This window comes from Piliocolobus tephrosceles, chromosome 5 (genome assembly GCF_002776525.5).
Source record: "Piliocolobus tephrosceles isolate RC106 chromosome 5, ASM277652v3, whole genome shotgun sequence".
In the NCBI taxonomy this organism is placed as follows: Eukaryota; Metazoa; Chordata; class Mammalia; order Primates; family Cercopithecidae; genus Piliocolobus; species Piliocolobus tephrosceles.
This window is the reverse complement of record NC_045438.1, coordinates 82459684-82480414: the sequence shown is the minus strand read 5'-3', so window position 1 is coordinate 82480414 and position 20731 is coordinate 82459684. Positions and strand designations below refer to the sequence as shown.

General features: G+C 41.1%; 1 protein-coding gene across 9 annotated transcripts in view; it reads left to right on the top strand.

Annotated features, from left to right (window-relative positions):
* Window positions 1–20731, top strand: part of CASP8AP2 (caspase 8 associated protein 2) — a 46093-nt gene that overhangs the window by 17851 nt on the left and 7511 nt on the right. For 5 of the 9 annotated variants that reach the window (XR_002730207.1, XM_023205305.2, XM_023205303.2 and 2 more), the window contains 6 exons: window positions 3988–4056; window positions 5956–6056; window positions 6620–6694; window positions 8543–8658; window positions 13638–15886; window positions 17324–20456. Coding sequence is in view for 7 of the 9 variants with exons in the window: in XM_023205305.2 (XP_023061073.1) it covers window positions 3988–4056; window positions 5956–6056; window positions 6620–6694; window positions 8543–8658; window positions 13638–15886; window positions 17324–20456 (5743 nt within the window). In the remaining 2 variants the exon portion in view is untranslated. Of the gene's footprint in view, window positions 1–3174; window positions 3241–3987; window positions 4057–5955; window positions 6057–6619; window positions 6695–8542; window positions 8659–13637; window positions 15887–17323; window positions 20457–20731 lie in introns of all 9 variants that reach the window. The other 4 variants (XR_002730206.1, XM_023205302.1, XM_023205298.1 and 1 more) reach the window with 1 other exon arrangement.

Below are 20731 nucleotides of genomic sequence, written 5' to 3'. Positions count from 1 at the left end.
TAATCATTTTATTTTTTGTAGAGACAAGGTTTCACTATGTGGTCTAGGCTGGTCTGTAATTCTTGGACTCAAGCAACCCTCCCTTTTTGCCTCCCAAAGTGTTGGGATTACAGGTGTGAGCCACTATGCCTTGCCTAACTTTACTTTTTAAATTACAAAATCATTTACCTATTCTCATTGGAAACACAGTCATTATCAGCCTTTTTTCTTGATACATAAATTAATTAATACAATAAAATGCCTGGTACATGAGAATGCTTAATAAGTGTGAACTTACTGTATGCTTTCAAGCTTCAGAATGTAGTCAAATTAGTGATTTTACTAATATGAATGATAATGATTTTTATTATTATATCTAAAAATATATAAAATAGGTCGTTGTTACTCTTGAAGTTAGTATTTCCAGTAAATGCACTGATGGTTGTTTGTTGTTCAGGAAAAAATTGGGCCAGGTGTCTCATGCCTATAATCTCAATACTTTGGGAGGCTGAGGCGGGCGGATCACGAGGTCAGGAGTTTGAGACCAGCGTGACCAACATGGTGAAACCCCATCTCTACTAAAAATACAAAAATTAGCCAAGCATGGTGGCATGTAATTTCAGCCACTGCACTCTAGCCTGGACGACAGAGCGAGACTCTGTCTCAAAAAAAAAAAAAAAAAAAAAAAATTGATAGTCACAATGGATGATTAGTTTGAAAAAGAAATAAATAACTGTCAATACCTGGTAGTAAAATAAGCTCATAAAATAGAATTTCTTTTCTTTTCTTTTTTTTTTTTTTTGAGATAGAGTCTTACTGTTGTTGGCCTGGGCTGGAGTGCAATGTTGCAATCTCAGCTCACTGCAACCTCCGTCTCCTGAGTTCCAGCAATTCTCCTGGCTCAGCCTCCCAAGTAGCTGAGATTACAGGCGCCTGCCACCATGCCTGGCTAATTTTTGTATTTTTAGTAGAGACGGGGTTTCACCATGTTGGCCAGGCTGTTCTCTAACTCCTGACCTCAGGTGATCCGCCTGCCTCGGCCTCCCAAAGTGTTGGGATTACAGGCGTGAGCCACCTCGCCAGCCTAGACTCTTTCTTTGTAAACACACACGTCTAGATGCACACCCATTTTTTTTTCATGACCTATTTGAGAGTAAGTTGCATACATTATGGTCCCTTACCCCTAAGTATTTCAGTATGTACTTCATAAGAAAAGGTTGATTCTCTTATATAACCACAGTGTAATTTCAGTTTCATTAGATTTAACACTGATAAAATACTTTTGTATTTGATTTGCTATTTTTATTCCAGTGAATAATGTTCTTTATTATTGTAGTTGGATTTAGGTCATTTTAATATTTGAGTTTAATTTGTCTCATCAGTTATTTTTTCTGGTTTCTTTCAAATATTATTTGAATATATACTTAATTTAAAATTTTTTTCTCGGCCGGGCGCGGTGGCTCACGCCTGTAATCCCAGCACTTTGGAAGGCCAAGACGGGTGGATCACGAGGTCAAGAGATCGAGACCATCCCGGCTAACATGGTGAAACCCCGTCTCTACTAAAAATATAAAAAAATTAGCCGGGTGTGGTGGCGGGCGCCTGTAGTCCCAGCTACTCGGGAGGCTGAGGCAGGAGGATGGCATGTACCCGGGAGGCGGAGCTTGCAGGTGAGCTGAGATCAAGCCACTGCACTCCAGCCTGGGCGACAGAGCGAGACTCCGTCTCAAAAATAAATAAATAAATAAAATAAAATTTTTTTCTCCCTTTAGCACTAGTGCTAACTGCTAGTAATGTTTGAGTATATTTTTGAATTGCATTTCATTTATGTATGAGCTTTCTCACTGTACCTCTTTGTATTATTTTTAGTACTTGTTTGAGGAAGTGTATACATCTTTAACATTCTGTAGTCTGTTTACTAGTATTGTACCTTTTTACATGAAATATAGAATCTTGCATGTATAGTGGCATCTATCTGCTCCCTTGCCTTTCATGTTATGAACCCCACAATAAAATGCTAGTGTTTACTGGGCTGGGTGTGGTGTCTCACGCCTGTAATCCCAGCACTTGGGGAGGCCGACGCGGGTGGATTGCCTGAGCACAGGAGTTCAAGACCAACCTGGTCAACATGGTGAAACCCTGTCTCTACCAAAATACAAAAAATTAGCCGGGTGTGGCAGCGTGCGCCTGTAGTCCCAGCTGTAGGCTGACGCAGGAGAATTGCTTGGACCCGGGAGGCAGAGGGCGGAGGTTGCAGCGAGCCGAGATCACACTGCTACACTCCATCCTGGGCAACAAAGCTAGACTTTGTCTCAAAAAAAAAAAAACCTATAGTGTTTACTGTAACAGTTCTATGGATCTTAAAGAAATTAAGAAGAAAATTTAGTCTTTTATGATTACTCATTTATTTACCATTTCCAGTCCTAGCATTCTTTGGTATCCTTCTAGTAGCCGTTTCTCCCCATTCTCTATTTGCTTCTGGACTCCAGATACACATTATGTGAGAACTTTTGATAGTATCATGTAGGTCACTAAGACTCAGTTCTTTTTTAAGAAAGTCTCTCTCATCTACAGATTGGGTAATTTCTGTTGCTCTGTCTTCAAGTTCAATGGTTCTCCTGTCAAGCACATCCAGTAACTTTTTATATTACATATTGTAATCTTCAGTTGTAGGTTTTTCCTTTGGTTCTTTTTCATTGTTTCTGAGATTTTTCTGTGTAGTAAGTTTGTGCTTGTCTGTGTGGTTTTTTGGAGACAAGTTCTTCCTCTGTCAGCCAAGCTGGAGTGTAGTCGCATGAACATGGCTCACTGCAGCCTTGACCTCCTAGGTTCAAGTCATTCTCCTGCCCCAGTCTCCTGAGTAGCCAGGACTACAGGCATCTGCCACCATGCTCAAGCTAGTTTTCATTTAATTTTTTTGTAGAGACAGAGTCTGATCTCTGATCTCAAACTCATGGGCTCAAGCAATCCTGTGGCCTTGGCCTCCGAAAGTGCTGGGAATACAGGTGTGAGTCACTGCACCTGGCCACCATGTAGTAACTTTGGATTGAATAGTCAACATTGTAAATGAAATGTGAGACGCTGGATGCTGTTAACATTCCTCTGAAGAGTTGTTTTTAATTTTAGCAGTTATTTAACTTAGCTGAACTTGCGATTCGGTCCCTTCTGTAATAGCAACTGAAATCTCTGTTTTAGGTTTAGCTGGCTTTTTGGAGTTCTACCCTTTTTTGAGAGTCACCCAGAGATTTGGGCAGAATTTAGGTAATGCTCTTTGTGGATTTCTGTAATTCCCCTTTCGTGTACTAGTCACTGTTATCATGACAAATTCTTTTCTCCAGTTCTTCAAGCTACTAAAGGACTGGAGGTTTCTATCTTGAGTTGTCGCTGCCCAGTATAGCTACAACTAGGGCCTGTCTTTCTACAAAAAGCAGTAATAAAAGGGGACAGGGAACTTGAGAGGTTCTATTTTCTTTCATTTGTCACTACTCTTTCCGTTTTTGCCTGCTTTAGGGTGTTCTCTAGCTCTTTAGATAGCTTCGAATATTTTATTTAGTGTTTACAGTAGTTATCTGCAGGAGGATTGGTTTCGTAGAAACTACTCCGCTGTAACTGGTATTGGAACTCTTTCAGTAGAATATGTATATATGAGACAGGATCTCACACTGTCACCCAGGCTGGAGTGCAGTGGCAGAGTCATGGCTCTCTGCAGCCTTGACCTTCTGGGCTCAAGCAGTCTACCTCAGCCTCCCATGTACCACCACACCTGGCTAAATTTTTATTTTTGATATGCTGTGTTGTCCAGGCTGGTCTTGATCTCCTGAGCTTAAGCAATCTGCCTGACTCAGCCTCCCAAAGTGCTGAGTTTACAGGCGTGAGCCACCGTGCCTGGCTTATCTCTTTTTTAAAGCAAAACTATTAAGTCTCTTTCTTTTCCTGGTCCTTCAGTGTAGGAATGGAAAAATTGCAGTGCCTAAAGTCATTTTTAACTAGTCTTTGCCTTTCTTGCAGCCTCTCCTCTTAAGAACAATGATGAAGGCTCATTGGACATATACGCTGGGTTGGACAGTGCTGTTTCTGGTATGTGAATTCCATAAAAATAGTTTCATTTTTTTAGTCAGTTCATTGTGTTTGTTTTGTGGTTACCAAATCCTGGTATATCATAGCTCCTAAACAATTTGCCCATTCTTTGTAATTACACTGAGGTAATTCTTTTCTTTCTTTTTCCCCCACAATAACTTTCAGAACCCAATCTTAACCAAAGCTTGATCAGGAAAACAAATTAGCAAACAGGTTTATTCATCTCGGTCTCAGATTTGATTGAGCCTTGTGCAAAAACATTTTCTACTATTGAAGTACAACTAGTGCTGGTGTCTGTTACTATTCACTCATACTCTTTTTTTTTTTTTTTGACAGAGTCTCACTCTATCGCCCAGGATTAAGTGCAGTGGCTTAATCTTGGCTCACTGCAACATCCGCCTCCCGGGTTCAAGTGGTTCTCCTGCCTCAGCCTCCCAAGTAGCTGGGACCACAGGCACGTGCCACCACGCCCGGCTAATTTTTTTTGTATTTTTAGTAGAGATAAGGTTTCACCATGTTAGCCTGAATAGTCTCGATCTCCTGACCTCGTGATCTGCCCGCCTCAGCCTCCCAAAGTGCTGGGATTACAAGCATAAGTCACCATGCCTGACTGCACTCATACTCTTGCAGGTTATATGATGTTAGAACATTCGAAAAGTGTAAGTTACTATAAGTATATTTATTTAAATGTATCAGTAAGAGTGATATGCTGAGAATCTAATGACCTATTCAAACTTTTCCATAATCAGATTTCTTTTTTTTTTTTTTTGAGACGGAGCCTCACTCTGTCGCCCAGACGCCCAGACTGAAGTGCAGTGGCCGGATCTCAGCTCACTGCAACCTCCGCCTCCCGAGGGTTTACGCCATTCTCCTACCTCAGCCTCCCGAGTAGCTGGGACTACACACGCCCACCAACTCGCCCGGCTAGTTGTTTTGCATTTTTCAGTAGAGACGGGGTTTCACTGTGTTAGCCAGGATGGTCTCGATCTCCTGACCTTGTGATCCGCCCGTCTCGGCCTCCCAAAGTGCTGGGATTACAGGCTTGAGCCACCGTGCCCGGCCAGATTTCTTAAAGTTTTGAACAGTTATGATCTTCATACCTAATTTGGTTGACAACAACCATTTAGGTAAATTGGTAGTCCATCTGTAAAATCAGTATAAATTTGGAATGTAGGAGAAGTGAAATGTAGGATGAAGTATAGGAGATGGAGAAATGTATAATCTTTGAAGTAGACAAAATATCAAAAAGTATAACAAGGCTGGGCACGGTGGCTCACGCCTGTAATCCCAGCACTTTGTAAGGCTGAGGCAGGCAGATCACCTGAGGTCAGGAGTTCGAGACCAGCCTGGCCAACATGGCGAAACCTCGAAACCTCGTTTCTACTAAAAATACAAAAAAAAAATTAGCTGGGTGTGGTGGCATGTGCTTTTAGTCCCAGCTACTCAGGGAGGCTGAGGCAGAAGAATCACTTGAACCCAGGAGGCGAAGGTTGCATTGAGCCAAGATCGCGTGACTGCGCTCCAGCCTGGCAACAGAGGAGACTCCGTCTCAAAAAAAAAGAAAGTGTAACAAATATTTTCACTTTGAGAGGCCAAGGCAGGTAGATTTCTTGAGGTCAAGAGTTCGAGACCAGCCTGGCCAACATGGTGAAACACCATCTCACCATCTCTACTAAAAATACAAAAATTAGTGGGGCATGGGGGCGTGCACCTGTAATCCCAGCTACTTGGGAGGCTGAGGCATGAAAATGGCTTGAACCTGGGAGGGTGACGCTACAGTGAGCCAAGATTTGCACCACTGCCACTGCACTCTAGCGTGGGTGACAGAGTGAGACTCAAAAAACAAAACAAAAAAGTATAACAAGTAATTTAATGGAAGGTTTTTTTGTTTGTTTTTAGACAGTGCTTCCAAATCCTGTGTACCATCAAGAAATTGTTTGGACTTATACGAAGAGATCCTGACTGAAGAAGGAACTGCAAAGGAGGCAACATATAATGATGTATGGGTTGCTACAATTATTAAGGACAGTTATTTACTATTTTGTAGCTTCTGAAGAGCAATCACCTGCTTAGTTTTGAACAAATATTTTGTTTAGGAACTTAGCTCTTAGATTAATAAATATTTAAGTCAGTTTTTGTCTTCAGACCTGCTTTTTAAAGGAATGTTTTCTGAATACTTGTCTAAATTTAGTTATAATTTTGCTTGACCCAATTTAAGCATCTGAGTATGCTCAAAGCATCTGAGTATGCTCAACAGACAAACAGTGTTATAACATTTTTTCTTTTCATGAAATGTACAAAGTTAAATCATATGTTGCATAAAATGTCCTGAGACTTCTATTTCTTTCTACTATATTTGAATTTTAAGGTTTGGATGTTGAATGTGAAAGTAAACAAAATAGATTATTTGTAGGCTTAACTTTAAAACTGGTAGTCTTTCTGGTAGAAGTAGACCTCATCTGCCTTCTTAGTGAATTGATTTGCAAATTTTAAAATATTTTGAAATGCCAGTTAAACTAAGAAAATAATTTTGAATGATACTTAATCCTTTTATATTTTATAGTTGCAAGTAGAATATGGAAAATGTCAACTGCAAATGAAAGAGCTGATGAAAAAGTTTAAAGAAATACAGACACAGGTAGGGTATAAATGAAAACATAAAAACAAATTACCAGGCACAGTGACTCACACCAGTAGTTTCAGCACTTTGAGAGGCAGAGGTGGGAGGATTGCTTGAGGCCAGGAGTTTGAGCCCAGCCTTGGCAAGGTAGCGAAACCTCATCTCTACAAAAAAAAAAAAAACAATTAGCTGTATATGGCCCCCCTATAGTGCTTGCTACTTAGGAGGCTGAGGAGGGAGGACCCTTGAACTCAGGAGTTTGAAGTTACAGTGAGCTGTGATTGTGCCACTGCACTCCAGCCTGGGTGACAGAGGAAGACCCTATCACTTAAAAAAAAAAAAAAAAAAGTTGTTATAAATAGAAATTAAAATGTTAAAGTGTTGACAGTTTATAAAAAAGCTTTCTTTTAGTATTAAATGAAATAGCAAATGTGGCAAGTATGCATTATTTCCTGAATTGATGAAATTGAATGAAATAGCAAATATGACAAATATGCATTATTTCCTGAGTTGATGAAACTGATAAAAGAAAACGGCTTGATTTGTTAAATGACATTGATATAAAGGGTCTGTTAGACTTTGGTCAATTAATAGTTAATTAATAGAAAATTTGTGGAGATAATGACAACTGGTTTAAAACAATGGTTTTGAGGAACAAAGATACGGGTTTAAAATGGCTGTTAGGGGACACTGATGATGCCGTCACAGCTTTTGCCAGAATGACCCATTTTGTGACTGCGCTGCAAAAATCAGGAATGTCATGTCCTGTTCTAGTTTTTACTTTTTGGTAAAATTGTTTCTCTTCCTTCTTGTTCCCCTGAAAGAACCAGCGAACTATCAATTCTTTCTTAGTTTATCTTAGGGACTAATACATCTTTTTTTTTTTTTTTTGATGGAGCCTTGCTCTGTTGCCAGGCTGGAGTGCAGTGGCACAATCTCGGCTCACTGCAACCTCCAGCTCACTGCAACCTCCACCTCCCACGCTGAAGCGGTTCCCCTGCCTTAGCCTCCAAAGTAGCTGGGATTACAGGCACCCGCCACGACACCTGGCTAATGTTTGTATTTTTAGTAGAGACAGGGTTTCAGCATGTTGGCCAGGGTGGTCTTGAACTCCTGACCTTAGGTGATCCACCCGCCTCGGCCTCCCAAAGTCCTGGGATTACAGGCATGAGCCCCACCACACCCAGACCGGACTAATACATCTTTGCAAGTGTAACCAAAGCTGTTGAATATAACCTATTTCTGTTTTTTTTTTTTTTTTTTTTTTGAGACGGAGTCTTGCTCTGCCGCCCGGGCTGGAGTGCAGTGGCCGGATCTCAGCTCACTGCAAGCTCCGCCTCCCGGGTTTCCGCCATTCTCCTGCCTCAGCCTCTGGAGTAGCTGGGACTACAGGCGCCCGCCACCTCGCCCGGCTAGTTTTTTTGTATTTTTAGTAGAGACGGGGTTTCACCGTGTTAGCCAGGATGGTCTCGATCTCCTGACCTTGTGATCCACCCGTCTCGGCCTCCAAAAGTGCTGGGATTACAGGCTTGAGCCACCGCGCCCGGCCATAACCTAATTCTTACCATTTTTATTTTCAATTTTCAAGATCATGGCCAGGCAGAACTTTTTCTGCTGTTCATTGGTTTTTCATTTCAATCTCTGTTTTAAGTAGTTTCACTTTAAGTGGGACTATTTCTGGTGCCAGTTATCTTCTCAGTCTCAGCTTCCCCACTTGTATAAGGGGGATAATAGTACTCCTCATATGGCTTATAAATGTGTGATGCCTGCATGTAGTTAACATTCGATAATTATCAGCTAATATATGTAGTAGTATTAGTAACCCTGTAGGTATGTACTTTATTAATATATTTTGTGGTGTTTTAGAATTTCAGCTTAATAAATGAAAACCAGTCTCTTAAGAAGAATATTTCAGCACTTATCAAAACTGCCAGGGTGGAAATAAACCGCAAGGATGAAGAAATAAGTAATCTTCACCAAAGGTATTACTGAGCGGTGTAGCTGTTATAAATTACGTGGGTATTGATATGTGGAATATTTTTAACTTTGAGAGGAAAGATGAAAATAATGTTTTTTGTTTTCTGTTTTTTTTTTTTTTTTTTTTTTTTTTTTACAGAGAGGGGGTCTTTTTTTTTTTCCCGGCTGGGATGGGTGGTGGTATTTTTACTTCGTGGCACCCCCCCCTCCTGGGCTCAAGGGATCCTCCTTCCTCAGCCTTCCAAGTAGCTGTACAACACCATGTCTGCCTAATTTTTTTATTTTTTATTTTTGGTGGAGACAGGGTCTCACTATGTAGCCCACACTGGTCTTGAAGTCCTGGCCTCAAGTGATCCTACTGCCTCTGCCTCCCAAAGCGTTAGGATTATAGGGGTGAGCCACCATGCCTGGCCCATATGTGATTATTAATAGAACATTGTGGCCAGGCTCAGTGGCTCGTACCTGTAATCCCAGCACTTTGGGAGGCTGGGGGGGACAGGTCACTCGAGCTCAAGAGTTGTAGACCAGCCTGGCCAACAGGGGGAAACCCTGTCTCTACTGAAAATACAAATATTTGGCTGGGCGTGGTGGCTCATGCCTGTAATCCTAGCATTTTGGGAGGCCAAGGCGGGCAGATCATCTGAGGTCAGGAGTTCGAGACCAGCCTGACCAACATGGTGAAGCCCCATCTCTACTAAAAGAAAAGAAAAATACAAAATTAGCTGGACATGGTGGTGCATACCCAGAATCACAGCTACTCGGGAGGCTGAGGCAGGAGAATCTCTTGAACCCAGGAGGCGGAGGTTGCCGAGATTGTGCCATTGCACTCCAGCCTGGGCAACAAGAATGAAACTCCCATCTCAAAAAAAAAAAATTAGCCAGGCGTGGTGGTGGACACCTGTAATTCTACCTACTTGGGAGGCTGAGGCAGGAGAATCACTTGAAGCTGGGAGGCAGAGGTTGCAGTGAGCTGAGGTCATACCACTGCATTCCATCCTTGGTGACAGCCTGACTCCATCTCAAAAAAAAAAGGAAGCAAATAAAAATAGAACATTGCCACATATTTCTCTGAATATATTTAGTTTCCTAAAACACTGAGTTCTTGCTCTACTACTATTTGCCCTGATGAGATGATGGGGTATATATCATGGGTTCTTCTAGGTCCCCACTAAATTACCAAAATATCAAGAGGGCATCTGTGCTCATGTACCCTTTTAATAAACAGCCTTTATACTATCCCTCAATTGTATTATTCTTTCCTTTCTCAAGGGGATTTTCTCCATTAATTTCTCTCTCTTATTGGTTGGAGGCAATATTTTGCTCCAGAGAGAAGTTCATATCTTCATAGCCAAACCTCTGAAAAAGTTGTCTAAACTTGTTTTCATTTTTTTTCTTTCTACTAACTCACTTTTTTTTTTTTTTTTTTTTTTGAAATGGAATCTCACTCTGTTGCCAGGCTGGAGTGCAGTGGCACGATCTTGGCTCACTGCAACCTCCCCGTCCTGGGTTCAAGCAATTCTCCTGCCTCAGCCTCCTGAGTAGCTAGGACTACAGGCACGCGTCACCATGCCCAGCTAATTTTTGTATTTTTAGTAGAGATGAGGTTTTACCATGTTGGCCAGGATGGTCTCGATCTCTTGACCTCATGATCCTCCCGCCTCAGCCTCCCAAAGTGCTGGGATTACAGGCATGAGCCACTGTGTGCCGGCCTTTTTTTTTTTTTTTTTTCCGAGACAGAGCCTCACTCTGTTGCCCAGGCTGGAGTGTGATGGTGCAGTCTCGGCTCACCACAACCTTTGCCTCTCAGGTTCAAGCAGCTCTGCCTCCCGAGTAGCCGGGATTACAGGCACTCGGCACCATACCCGGCTAATTAAAGAAAAATTTTATTTTATATTTTGAGACAGAGTCTCGCTCTGTTGCCCAGCTGGAGTGCAGTGGCGTGATCTCAGCTTACTTCAACCTCCGCCTCCTGGGTTTAAACATTCTCCTGCCTCAGCCTCCTGAGTAGCTGGGATTACAGGCACCCGCCACCACGCTGGCTAATTTTTGTATTTTTAGTAGAGATGGGGTTTCACCATGTTGGTCAGGCTGGTCTCGAACTCCTGACCTCAGGTGACCCACCTGCCTCAGCCTCCCAGTGTTCTGGGATTACAGGCATGAGCCACTGCACCCAGCCTATACCCAGCTAATATTTTTGTGTTTTTAGTAGACACGGACAGGGTTTCATCATGTTGGTCAGGCTAGTCTTGAACTCCTGACCTTGGGTGATCCGCCCACCTTGACCTCCCAAAAGTGTGGAGATTTCAGGCATGAGCCACCTGTGCCCAGCCTTTTTTTTTTTTTTTTTTTTTTTTGAGGCAGAATCTTGCTCTGTTGCCCAGTGCAGTGGCATGATCTCAGCTCATTGCAACCTTTGCCTGCTGGGTTCAAGTGATCCTCCCACCTCAGCCTCCCCAGTAGCTGGGATTACAGGCATGCACCACCTGTAAAAAATTGAAAAAAAACAAAAAACAATGGTTTTTTGTATTTTTAGTAGACGGGGTTTCACGATTTTGTCCAGGCTGGCCTTGAACTCCTGACCTCAAGTGATCTGCCTGCCTTGGCCCTCCAAAGTGCTGGGATTACAGGCATGAGCCACTGCACCCAGCTTCAGGGGTGTTCCTTTTATGGTTAGTGCTTTTCGTGTTTACATTTCTCCAGTGATCTCAAAGGTATCTACCAACAGTTGGTCGGTTGAGTCAGTATCTATATTGGTTTCCTGGGTTAGTGTAACAAAACTACCAAAAATGGGTGGCCTAAACAACCAAAATTTGTCTCAGTTCTGGAGGCTAGAAGTCCAAAATGAAAGTGTCAGCAAAGTTACTTTCTTTTGAGGGCTGTAAAGGAAGGATCTGATTCAGGCCTCTGTAGTTGTAGATGGTTGTCTACTTCCTGTATCTCTTAGGATATCACTTTAATTTGATTACTTCTGTAAAGACCCTTTAGCCGGGCGCGGTGGCTCATGCCTGTAATCCCAGCTCTCAGGGAGGCAGAGGCGGGAGGATAGCTTGAGCCCAGGAGTTCAAGACCTGCCTGGGTAATACAGCGAGACCCCGTTCTCCACAAAAAGGAAAAAAAAAAAAAAAAGACAAAAAAAAAAGACCCTTTAAATAAGGTCATATTCTGAAGAACAATGTGTTAGAACTTCAAATTATGAATTTGGTCAGGAGAGGGGACACAATCAGCTCTTAACAGGGTTCATATGAGGTTTACATATTGTTTTAGGTTGTATGTTTTTCTAATCCTCTCATAACAATCGCCCTATATTTCTGAATTTTTTAAGTTTTGGGTTTTTCTACACATTTAATACTGATTAGAAATAGATATATGAAATTTCAAAGAAATTATGGAAGTTCGGGAAGATGAAGTTATTACCAGAATCTAAAATGGGCCAGGCACAGTGGCTCACACCTGTAATTCCAGTACTTTGGGAAGCAAAGGCAGGAGAATTGCTTGAGTTGGAGTTTGAGACCAGCCTGTGCAGCATAGTGAGATCCCATCTGTACGAAAAACTAAAAATTAGCTGGGTGTGGTGGCGTGTGCCTGTAGTCCCAGCTACTTGGGAGGTTGAAGTGAGAGGATTGCTTGAGCCTAGGATATCAAGGCTGCAGTAAGCCATGGTCATGCCGCTGCACTCAGCCTGGGTGAAAGAGGGAGACTCTGTCTCAAAAAAAAAAAAAGCTAAATTGAGCTCTCAGCATTTTATTGCTAGGAAACCTAACAGTTTTTTAAAACACTAATATAAAACCTTAAAACTTAGATTTTTGTTTGTTTTAAACAGTAAATATATACCATTCTCCTAGGAAAGAATTACAACTCTTTATTCCTTTTTACTTTTGCATAGTATATAACACCTTAAGATGGCCATTGGTGCTTTGGCTTGCTATGGGATTGTATTTGAAACAGAAAAACTAGGATAGAGAATTATGTAGAGTTTTACTTTGATCATGTCTGTTGTTTAGCAAGATTTTACTTTTCCTTGTGTTTCAGTTGAGCCAGAATGAATAAGGCAAGAAAATAATGTCACTTGTTCTAAAAGAAGTGAACTTGTGGTTAGCTGGGGAGTTATGCAGTGTGGTGAAGTAAGTCTGAGAGCCATTGGCAAGTACTGGGATAGATCCTCAGGTCCTCAAAACTTATTTGAGCAAAGCACATAAAAGAGAATTTCATGTTTTAAAAACAGGCTAATTTAGTTGGAAGCTGGTAATTTCTTTTTCTTCTTTTTTTTAGGGACAGGGTCTCACTTCGTTCTGTCACCCAGGCTGGAGTACAATAGCGCAGTCATGGCTCACTGCAGCCTCAACCTCCTGGTCTTAAGTGATCCTCCCACCTCAGCCTTCCAAGTAGCTAGGACCACAGGCATGTACCACTATGCCTGACTAATTAAAAAAAATAATTTTTTTAGAGACAGGATGTCACTATGTTGCCCAGGTTGATCTTGAACTCCTGGGATCAAACAAGTGATCCTCCTGCCTTGGCCTCCTAAAATGCTGATATTACAGGCATGAGCCACCACACCTGGCCAAAGCTGATAATTTCTTTCTCAACCAGGAGGTTGAAGCTGAGACAGAGTCTTGCTCTGTCACCCAGGCTGGAGTACAGTGGCACAGTCTCGGCTCACTGCAACCTCCGCCTCCCAGGTTCAAGCAATTCTCCTGCCTCAGCCTCCCAAATAGCTGGGATTACAGGTGCCTGCCATCACACCTGGCTAATTTTTTTGTATTTTTGGTAGAGACGGGGTTTCACCATGTTGGCCAGGCTGGTCTCGAACTCCTGACCTCAAGTGATCCACCCGCATCGGCCTCCCAAAGTGCTGGGATTATAGGCATGAGTCACCATGCCCGGCCAAAGCTGGTAATTTCTTAATCATGAATTACTCATGTGAATAAAGTTTGGAATATTGCAAATATAATTTAACTTTTTTTTAATTATTATTTCTCAATAGATTGTCTGAGTTTCCACATTTTCGAAATAATCATAAAACTGCAAGGACATTTGATACAGTTAAAACAAAAGATCTTAAATCTAGATCTCCACATTTGGATGATTGTTCAAAGACTGATCACAGAGCTAAAAGTGATGTTTCTAAAGATGTACATCATAGCACTTCACTGCCAAATCTGGAAAAGGAAGGAAAATCACATTCTGATAAAAGGAGTACTTCACATTTACCTACATCTGTCGAGAAACACTGCACTAATGGTGTTTGGTCGCGTTCTCATTATCAGGTTGGTGAGGGTAGCTCAAATGAGGATAGTAGAAGAGGAAGAAAAGATATTAGACATAGCCAGTTCAACAGAGGAACTGAAAGAGTGCGAAAAGACTTAAGTCCTGGCTGTGGTGATGGTGAACCAAGGATACTGGCGGCTAGTCAAAGGCTACAAGGACATCCTGAGAAATATGGTAAAGGTGAACCAAAGACTGAAAGCAAAAGTTCAAAGTTTAAAAGTAACTCAGATTCTGACTATAAAGGTGAACGCATTAACTCTTCTTGGGAGAAAGAGACCCTTGGAGAAAGGTCACACAGTCGAGTAGACTCTCAAAGTGACAAAAAACTAGAAAGACAAAGTGAAAGATCACAAAATATAAATAGGAAAGAAGTTAAATCACAAGACAAAGAAGAAAGAAAAGTTGATCAAAAACCTAAGTCAGTAGTAAAGGACCAGGATCACTGGAGAAGATCTGAACGAGCATCACTTCCTCATTCCAAGAATGAAATAACAACATTTTCTCATAATTCAAGTAAATACCATGTAGAAGAGAGAAGAGGATGGGAAGATTGTAAAAGAGACAGGAGTGTAAACAGTCATAGTTTTCAAGATGGAAGATGTCCATCTTTTCTTTCAAACAGTAGAACTCACAAAAACATTGACTCTAAGGAAGTTGATGCTATGCACCAGTGGGAAAATACACCTTTAAAAGCAGAAAGACATAGAACCGAAGATAAGAGGAAAAGAGAACGAGAAAGCAAAGAAGATAATAAGCATATTAGAAATGAAAAAAGAGTACCTACAGAACATTTTCAGAAGGCTAATAAGGAAACTAAGAAAACCACTTCTGATTTAAAGAAACAGAATGAGCCAAAGACTGATAAGGGAGAAGTCCCTGATAATGGTGTTTCTGAAGGAGCAGATAATAAAGAGCTTGCAATGAAAGCTGAGAATGGTCCAAATGAAACAAAAAACAAAGACCTAAAATTGAGTTTTATGGAAAAATTGAACTTAACTCTTTCTCCTGCTAAAAAGCAACCTGTTTCTCAGGATAATCAGCATAAAATAACCGATGTTCCCAAGTCCAGTGGTGTATGTGATTCAGAGTCTTCAGTGCAAGCTAAAACAGTGGCATATGTTCCCTCCGCCAGTGAACATATCTTGGGGGAAGCTTCTGTCAGTGAAAATACCATGGGGGAAACGAAATCATCATTATTGGAACCAAAGGTTGCTCTTCTAGCAGTGACTGAACCCAGGATTGGTATCTCGGAAACCAAAATGGAAGAAGAAAATAGTTTGTTAGTTAGATCTGTTGACAATACTGTGCATTGTGAAGTGCCCATTTGTGATACAGAGACTTCCTTCCCATCTCCTATGGAAATACAACAGACAGAATCCTTGTTTCCATCAACAGGAATGAAACAAACCATTAATAATGGAAGGGCAGCAGCTCCTGTGGTAATGGATGTATTACAAACAGATGTGTCTCAAAACTTTGGATTGGAATTGGATACCAAAAGAAATGATAATTCAGATTCTTGTGGTATTTCTGAAGGTATGGAAATGAAGGTAGCACTTTCAACAACAGTGGGTGAAACCACTGAAAGCATTTTGCAGCCTTCAATTGAGGAAGCTGATATTTTGCCAATAATGCTTTCAGAAGATAATAACCCAAAATTTGAGCCTTCTGTTGTAGTTACACCACTGGTTGAGAGTAAGTCGTGTCATTTGGAGCCTTGCTTACCTAAAGATACTCTAGATTCTTCACTTCAGCAGACTGAGTTAATGGACCACAGAATGGCAACTGGTGAAACAAACTCAGTATATCATGATGATGATAACTCGGTTTTGAGCATTGACCTTAATCACCTGAGACCTATTCCAGAAGCCATCAGTCCTCTGAATAGTCCAGTGAGACCTGTAGCAAAAGTTCTTAGAAATGAAAGCCCACCTCAAGTTCCAGTGTATAATAACAGTCATAAAGGTAATAGTTTATATTCTATAACTTTGCTTTTTTTGAGAATGTAAAATACATAAGATAAATTGGTGATATTCTTTTTTGATAACATAAAAAGTAGGCCGGGCACAGTGTCTCACGCCTGTAATCCCAGCACTTTGGGAGGCTGAGGCAGGCGGATCATGATGTCAGGAGATCAGGACCATCCTGGCTCATACAGTGAAACCCTGTCTCTACTAAAAATACAAAAAAATTAGCCGGGCCTGTAATCCCAGCTACTGAGGAGGCTGAGGAAGGAGAATGGCGTGAACCCAGGAGGTGGAGCTTGCAGTGAGCAGAGATTGTGCCACTGTACTCCAGCCTGGGCGACAGAGCAAGACTCTGTATCAAAAAAAAACAAAAACAAAACAAAACAAACAGCATATTACTTAGCCCCTGTTACCTAGAAGTGCACATGGAAGGTTTTTTTGTGTGTGTGTTTTTTTTTAGACAAACTCTCACCCTGTTGCCCAGGCTGGAGTGCAGTGGTGTGAGATCTCGGCTCACTGCAACCTCTGCCTCCTGAGTTCAAGCAATTCTCCTGCCTCAGCCTCCCAAGTAGCTGGAACTACAGGCACGTGCCACCACTCCCAGCTAATTTTTGTATATTTTTTTTAGTAGAGACAGGGTTTGACCATGTTGGCCAGGCTGGTCTCGAACTCCTGACCTTGTGATCTGCCCGTCTTGGCCTCCCAAAGTGCTGGGATTACAGGCGTGAACCCCTGCACCCAGCCAGAGTTGTTTTTCTGTTTTTTTTTTTTTTTTTTTTTTTTTGAGACAGAGTCTCACGGTGTCGCCAGGCTGGAGTGCAGTGGCGTGATCTCAGCTCACTGCAGCTTCTGCCTCCCAGCCCAAGTGATTCTCCTGCCTCAGCCTCCCAAGTACCTGGGATTACAAGCACCCACCACCATGCCCAGCCCTGAGCACTTTTTAAGACCAATAAAAACCAATGATACAGGCTGGGCATGGTGGTTCACACATATAATCCTAGCAGTTTGGGAGGCTGAGGCAGGTGGATCATGAGGTCAGGAGTTCAAGACCAGCCTGGCCAACATGGTGAAACTCTGTCTCTACTAAAAATACAAAAATTAGCTGGGCATGGGGGCAGGCGCCTGTCGTCCCAGCTACTCAGGAGGCTGAGGCAGGAGAATTGGCTTGAACCTGGGAGGTAGAGGTTACAGTGAGCCAAGATTGCACCACTGCACTCCAGCCTGGGTGACACAGCAAGACTTCTCAAAAAAAAAATCAATGATGCAAGTATTAGGCATTAACATTCTGCTTCAAAAAGAACTAGTAAAACAGTGAATTGCCTCAGTATTTAATTTTTTGTTACATGTAATATTTAATATGGACATGTCAAATGACTAAACTTTAATATACTTTTATCTTCTATAAATGTATTTAATATATTTTTCTCTTCTACAGATGTGTTTTTACCAAATTCAGCTCATTCTACCTCTAAGAGTCAGTCTGATCTCAATAAGGAAAATCAAAAGCCAGTTTACAAATCTGACAAATGTACAGAAGCAGACACATGTAAGAATTCACCATTAGATGAATTAGAAGAAGGGGAAATTAGAAGCGATAGTGAAACATCTAAACCACAAGAAAGTTTTGAAAAAAATTCCAAGCCTAGAGCGTCAGCTGATGTGCGGAAGTCAAAGACTATCCCACGACATGGGAAAAGTACTGTGGGTTTGGATAAAGACAGTAGGAAAACACATGTAAGAATCCATCAGACCAATAACAAATGGAATAAAAGACCTGATAAATCTAGCAGATCTTCAAAAACGGAGAAGAAAGATAAAGTGATGAGCACTTCCAGCTTGGAAAAAATAGTTCCAATTATTGCTGTACCCTCTTCTGAACAAGAAATCATGCACATGTTACGAATGATAAGAAAACATGTAAGGAAAAATTATATGAAATTCAAGGCAAAATTTTCATTAATACAATTTCATAGAATTATTGAATCAGCAATTTTGAGTTTTACATCTCTAATTAAACATCTCAACTTACACAAAATCTCTAAGTCAGTGACTACCTTACAGAAGAATCTTTGTGATGTTATAGAGTCTAAACTTAAGCAAGTTAAAAAGAATGGCATAGTTGATCGTTTATTTGAACAGCAGCTACCAGATATGAAAAAAAAATTGTGGAAGTTTGTAGATGACCAACTTGATTATTTGTTTGCAAAGCTTAAGAAAATTTTAGTTGACTTTTGTGATTCCAAAAACTTTGGAAGAGACAGTGATGAAGGCAGACCTGAAAAAACAAGTAAACAGAATGCACAGTATTCAGATTGTCAGAAAGGGAGTGGGCACAACTCCAACAAAGAATTGCTGAAAGAAAAATTCTCAAAATCAGAAGACTGTATTCATTATAAGTCTTTAGTGGGATGTAAAAAATCTGAGGAAAAATATCAAGACCAAAATAACTCCAGTATTAACACTGTAAAGCATGACATTAAAAAAAATTTTAACACCTGCTTTGATAATAAGAACTCTCAATCCGAAGAGCGCTCCTTGGAACTACACTGTTCAAGCACCCCAAAGTCAGAAAAAAACGAAGGAAGCAGTATAGAGGATGCACAGACATCCCAGCATGCCACTTTGAAGCCAGAACGAAGTTTCGAGATTCTTACTGAACAGCAAGCATCTAGCCTTACTTTTAATTTAGTGAGTGATGCACAAATGGGTGAAATATTTAAAAGTTTGTTGCAAGGGTCTGATCTTTTAGACAGTAGTGTTAACTGTACTGAAAAAAGTGAGTGGGAGTTAAAGACTCCAGAGAAGCAGTTGCTAGAGACTCTTAAGTGCGAGTCTATACCAGCTTGTACAACAGAAGAGCTAGTTTCAGGGGTGGCTTCTCCATGTCCTAAAATGATTAGTGATGATAATTGGTCATTATTATCATCTGAGAAAGGTCCATCTCTGTCTTCAGGGCTTTCATTGCCAGTTCATCCTGATGTGTTGGATGAAAGTTGTATGTTTGAAGTGTCTACTAACCTACCTTTAAGTAAAGATAATGTGTGTAGTGTAGAAAAGAGCAAGCCCTGCGTTTCTTCCATACTTTTTGAAGATCTAGCAGTCTCTTTAACAGTACCGTCACCTCTGAAGTCAGATGGTCATCTCAGTTTTTTAAAGCCTGATGTTTCGTCTAGTTCAACTCCTGAAGAAGTCATTAGTGCTCATTTTAGTGAAGATGCCTTACTTGAGGAAGAGGATGCATCTGAGCAAGATATTCATTTAGCTCTGGAGTCTGATAATTCAAGCAGTAAATCAAGTTGTTCTTCTTCCTGGACAAGCCGATCCGTTGCTCCAGGCTTTCAGTACCACCCTAATCTACCTATGCATGCCGTCATCATGGAAAAGTCCAATGATCATTTTATTGTGAAAATACGACGTGCAACACCATCTACCTCTTCTGGTCTTAAACAGAGTATGATACCTGATGAATCATTGACATCTTTGCCCAGACATGGAAAGGGAGCTGATGAAGGAGCAGATAAAGAATATATTTCATGTCAGAACACAGTTTTTAAATCTGTGGAGGAATTGGAAAATTCCAACAAAAATGTTGATAACAGCAAGTCAACTCATGAAGAACAGAGCTCTATGATACAAACACAGGTTCCTGATATATATGAATTTCTTAAAGATGCTTCAGGTAAGATGGGTCATCGTGATGAAGTGGCTGATGAATGTTTCAAATTGCATCAAGTATGGGAAACAAAAGTGCCTGAAAGCATTGAAGAATTGCCTTCAATGGAAGAAATCTCACACTCTGTCGGGGATCATCTTCCAAATACATACATAGATCTAACGAAAGATCCAGTCACTGAAACCAAAAACTTGGGGGAATTCATAGAAGTAACAGTTTTAAATATTGATCAGTTAGGATGTTCTGGAGGCAATTTAAATCAAAGTGCTCAAATATTAGACAATTCTTTGCAGGCTGATACTGTAGGTGCTTTTATTGATTTGACACAAGATGCTTCAAGTGAAACTAAAAGCGAAGGTAATCATCCTGAATTAGCTGTTGAAGACTTGGGATGTGGGGTCATACAGGTAGATGAAGATAATTGTAAGGAAGAAAAGGCACAAATGGCAAACAGGCCTTTGGAGTGCATTGTTGAGGAAACCTATATCGACTTGACCACAGAATCTCCCAGTTCATGTGAAGTAAAAAAGGATGAATTAAAATCAGAGCTGGGATCAAATTGTGTTAACTCAGAGTTGCCTGGGACTTTGCATAATGCTCACAAAAAGAGAAGAAACCTTTCTGATCTAAATCATTCTCATAAGAAACAAAGAAAGGAAACAGACTTAGCCAATAAGGAAAAGACCAAGAAACCTACCCAAGATTCTTGTGAGAATACTGAAGCTCACCGAAAGAAAGCCAATAAGAAGAGGGCCCCTCCTGTGAATAAAGATCCCTCATCATTAAAGGCAACCCCAGGGATTAAGGATTCATCAGCAGCACTTGCCACTTCTACAAGCCTTTCTGCAAAGAATGTTATTAAAAAGAAGGGAGAAATTATCATTTTATGGACAAGGTAAGAATCTTATGAGGCATTTAAATCACCAGGAAATTTTGAGCTCAGAAATCTGTCTCGCTGGGCACAGTGGCTCATGCCTGTAATCCCAATACTTTGGGACGCTGAGGCAGGTGGATCACTTGAGCCCAGGAGTTTGGGACCAGCTTGAGCAACAAGGCAAATTTATGTCTCTATAAAAAATACAAAAATTAGGGCCGGGCGCAGTGGCTCACGCTTGTAATCCCAGCACTTTGGGAGGCCGAAGCGGGCGGATCACGAGGTCAGGAGATCGA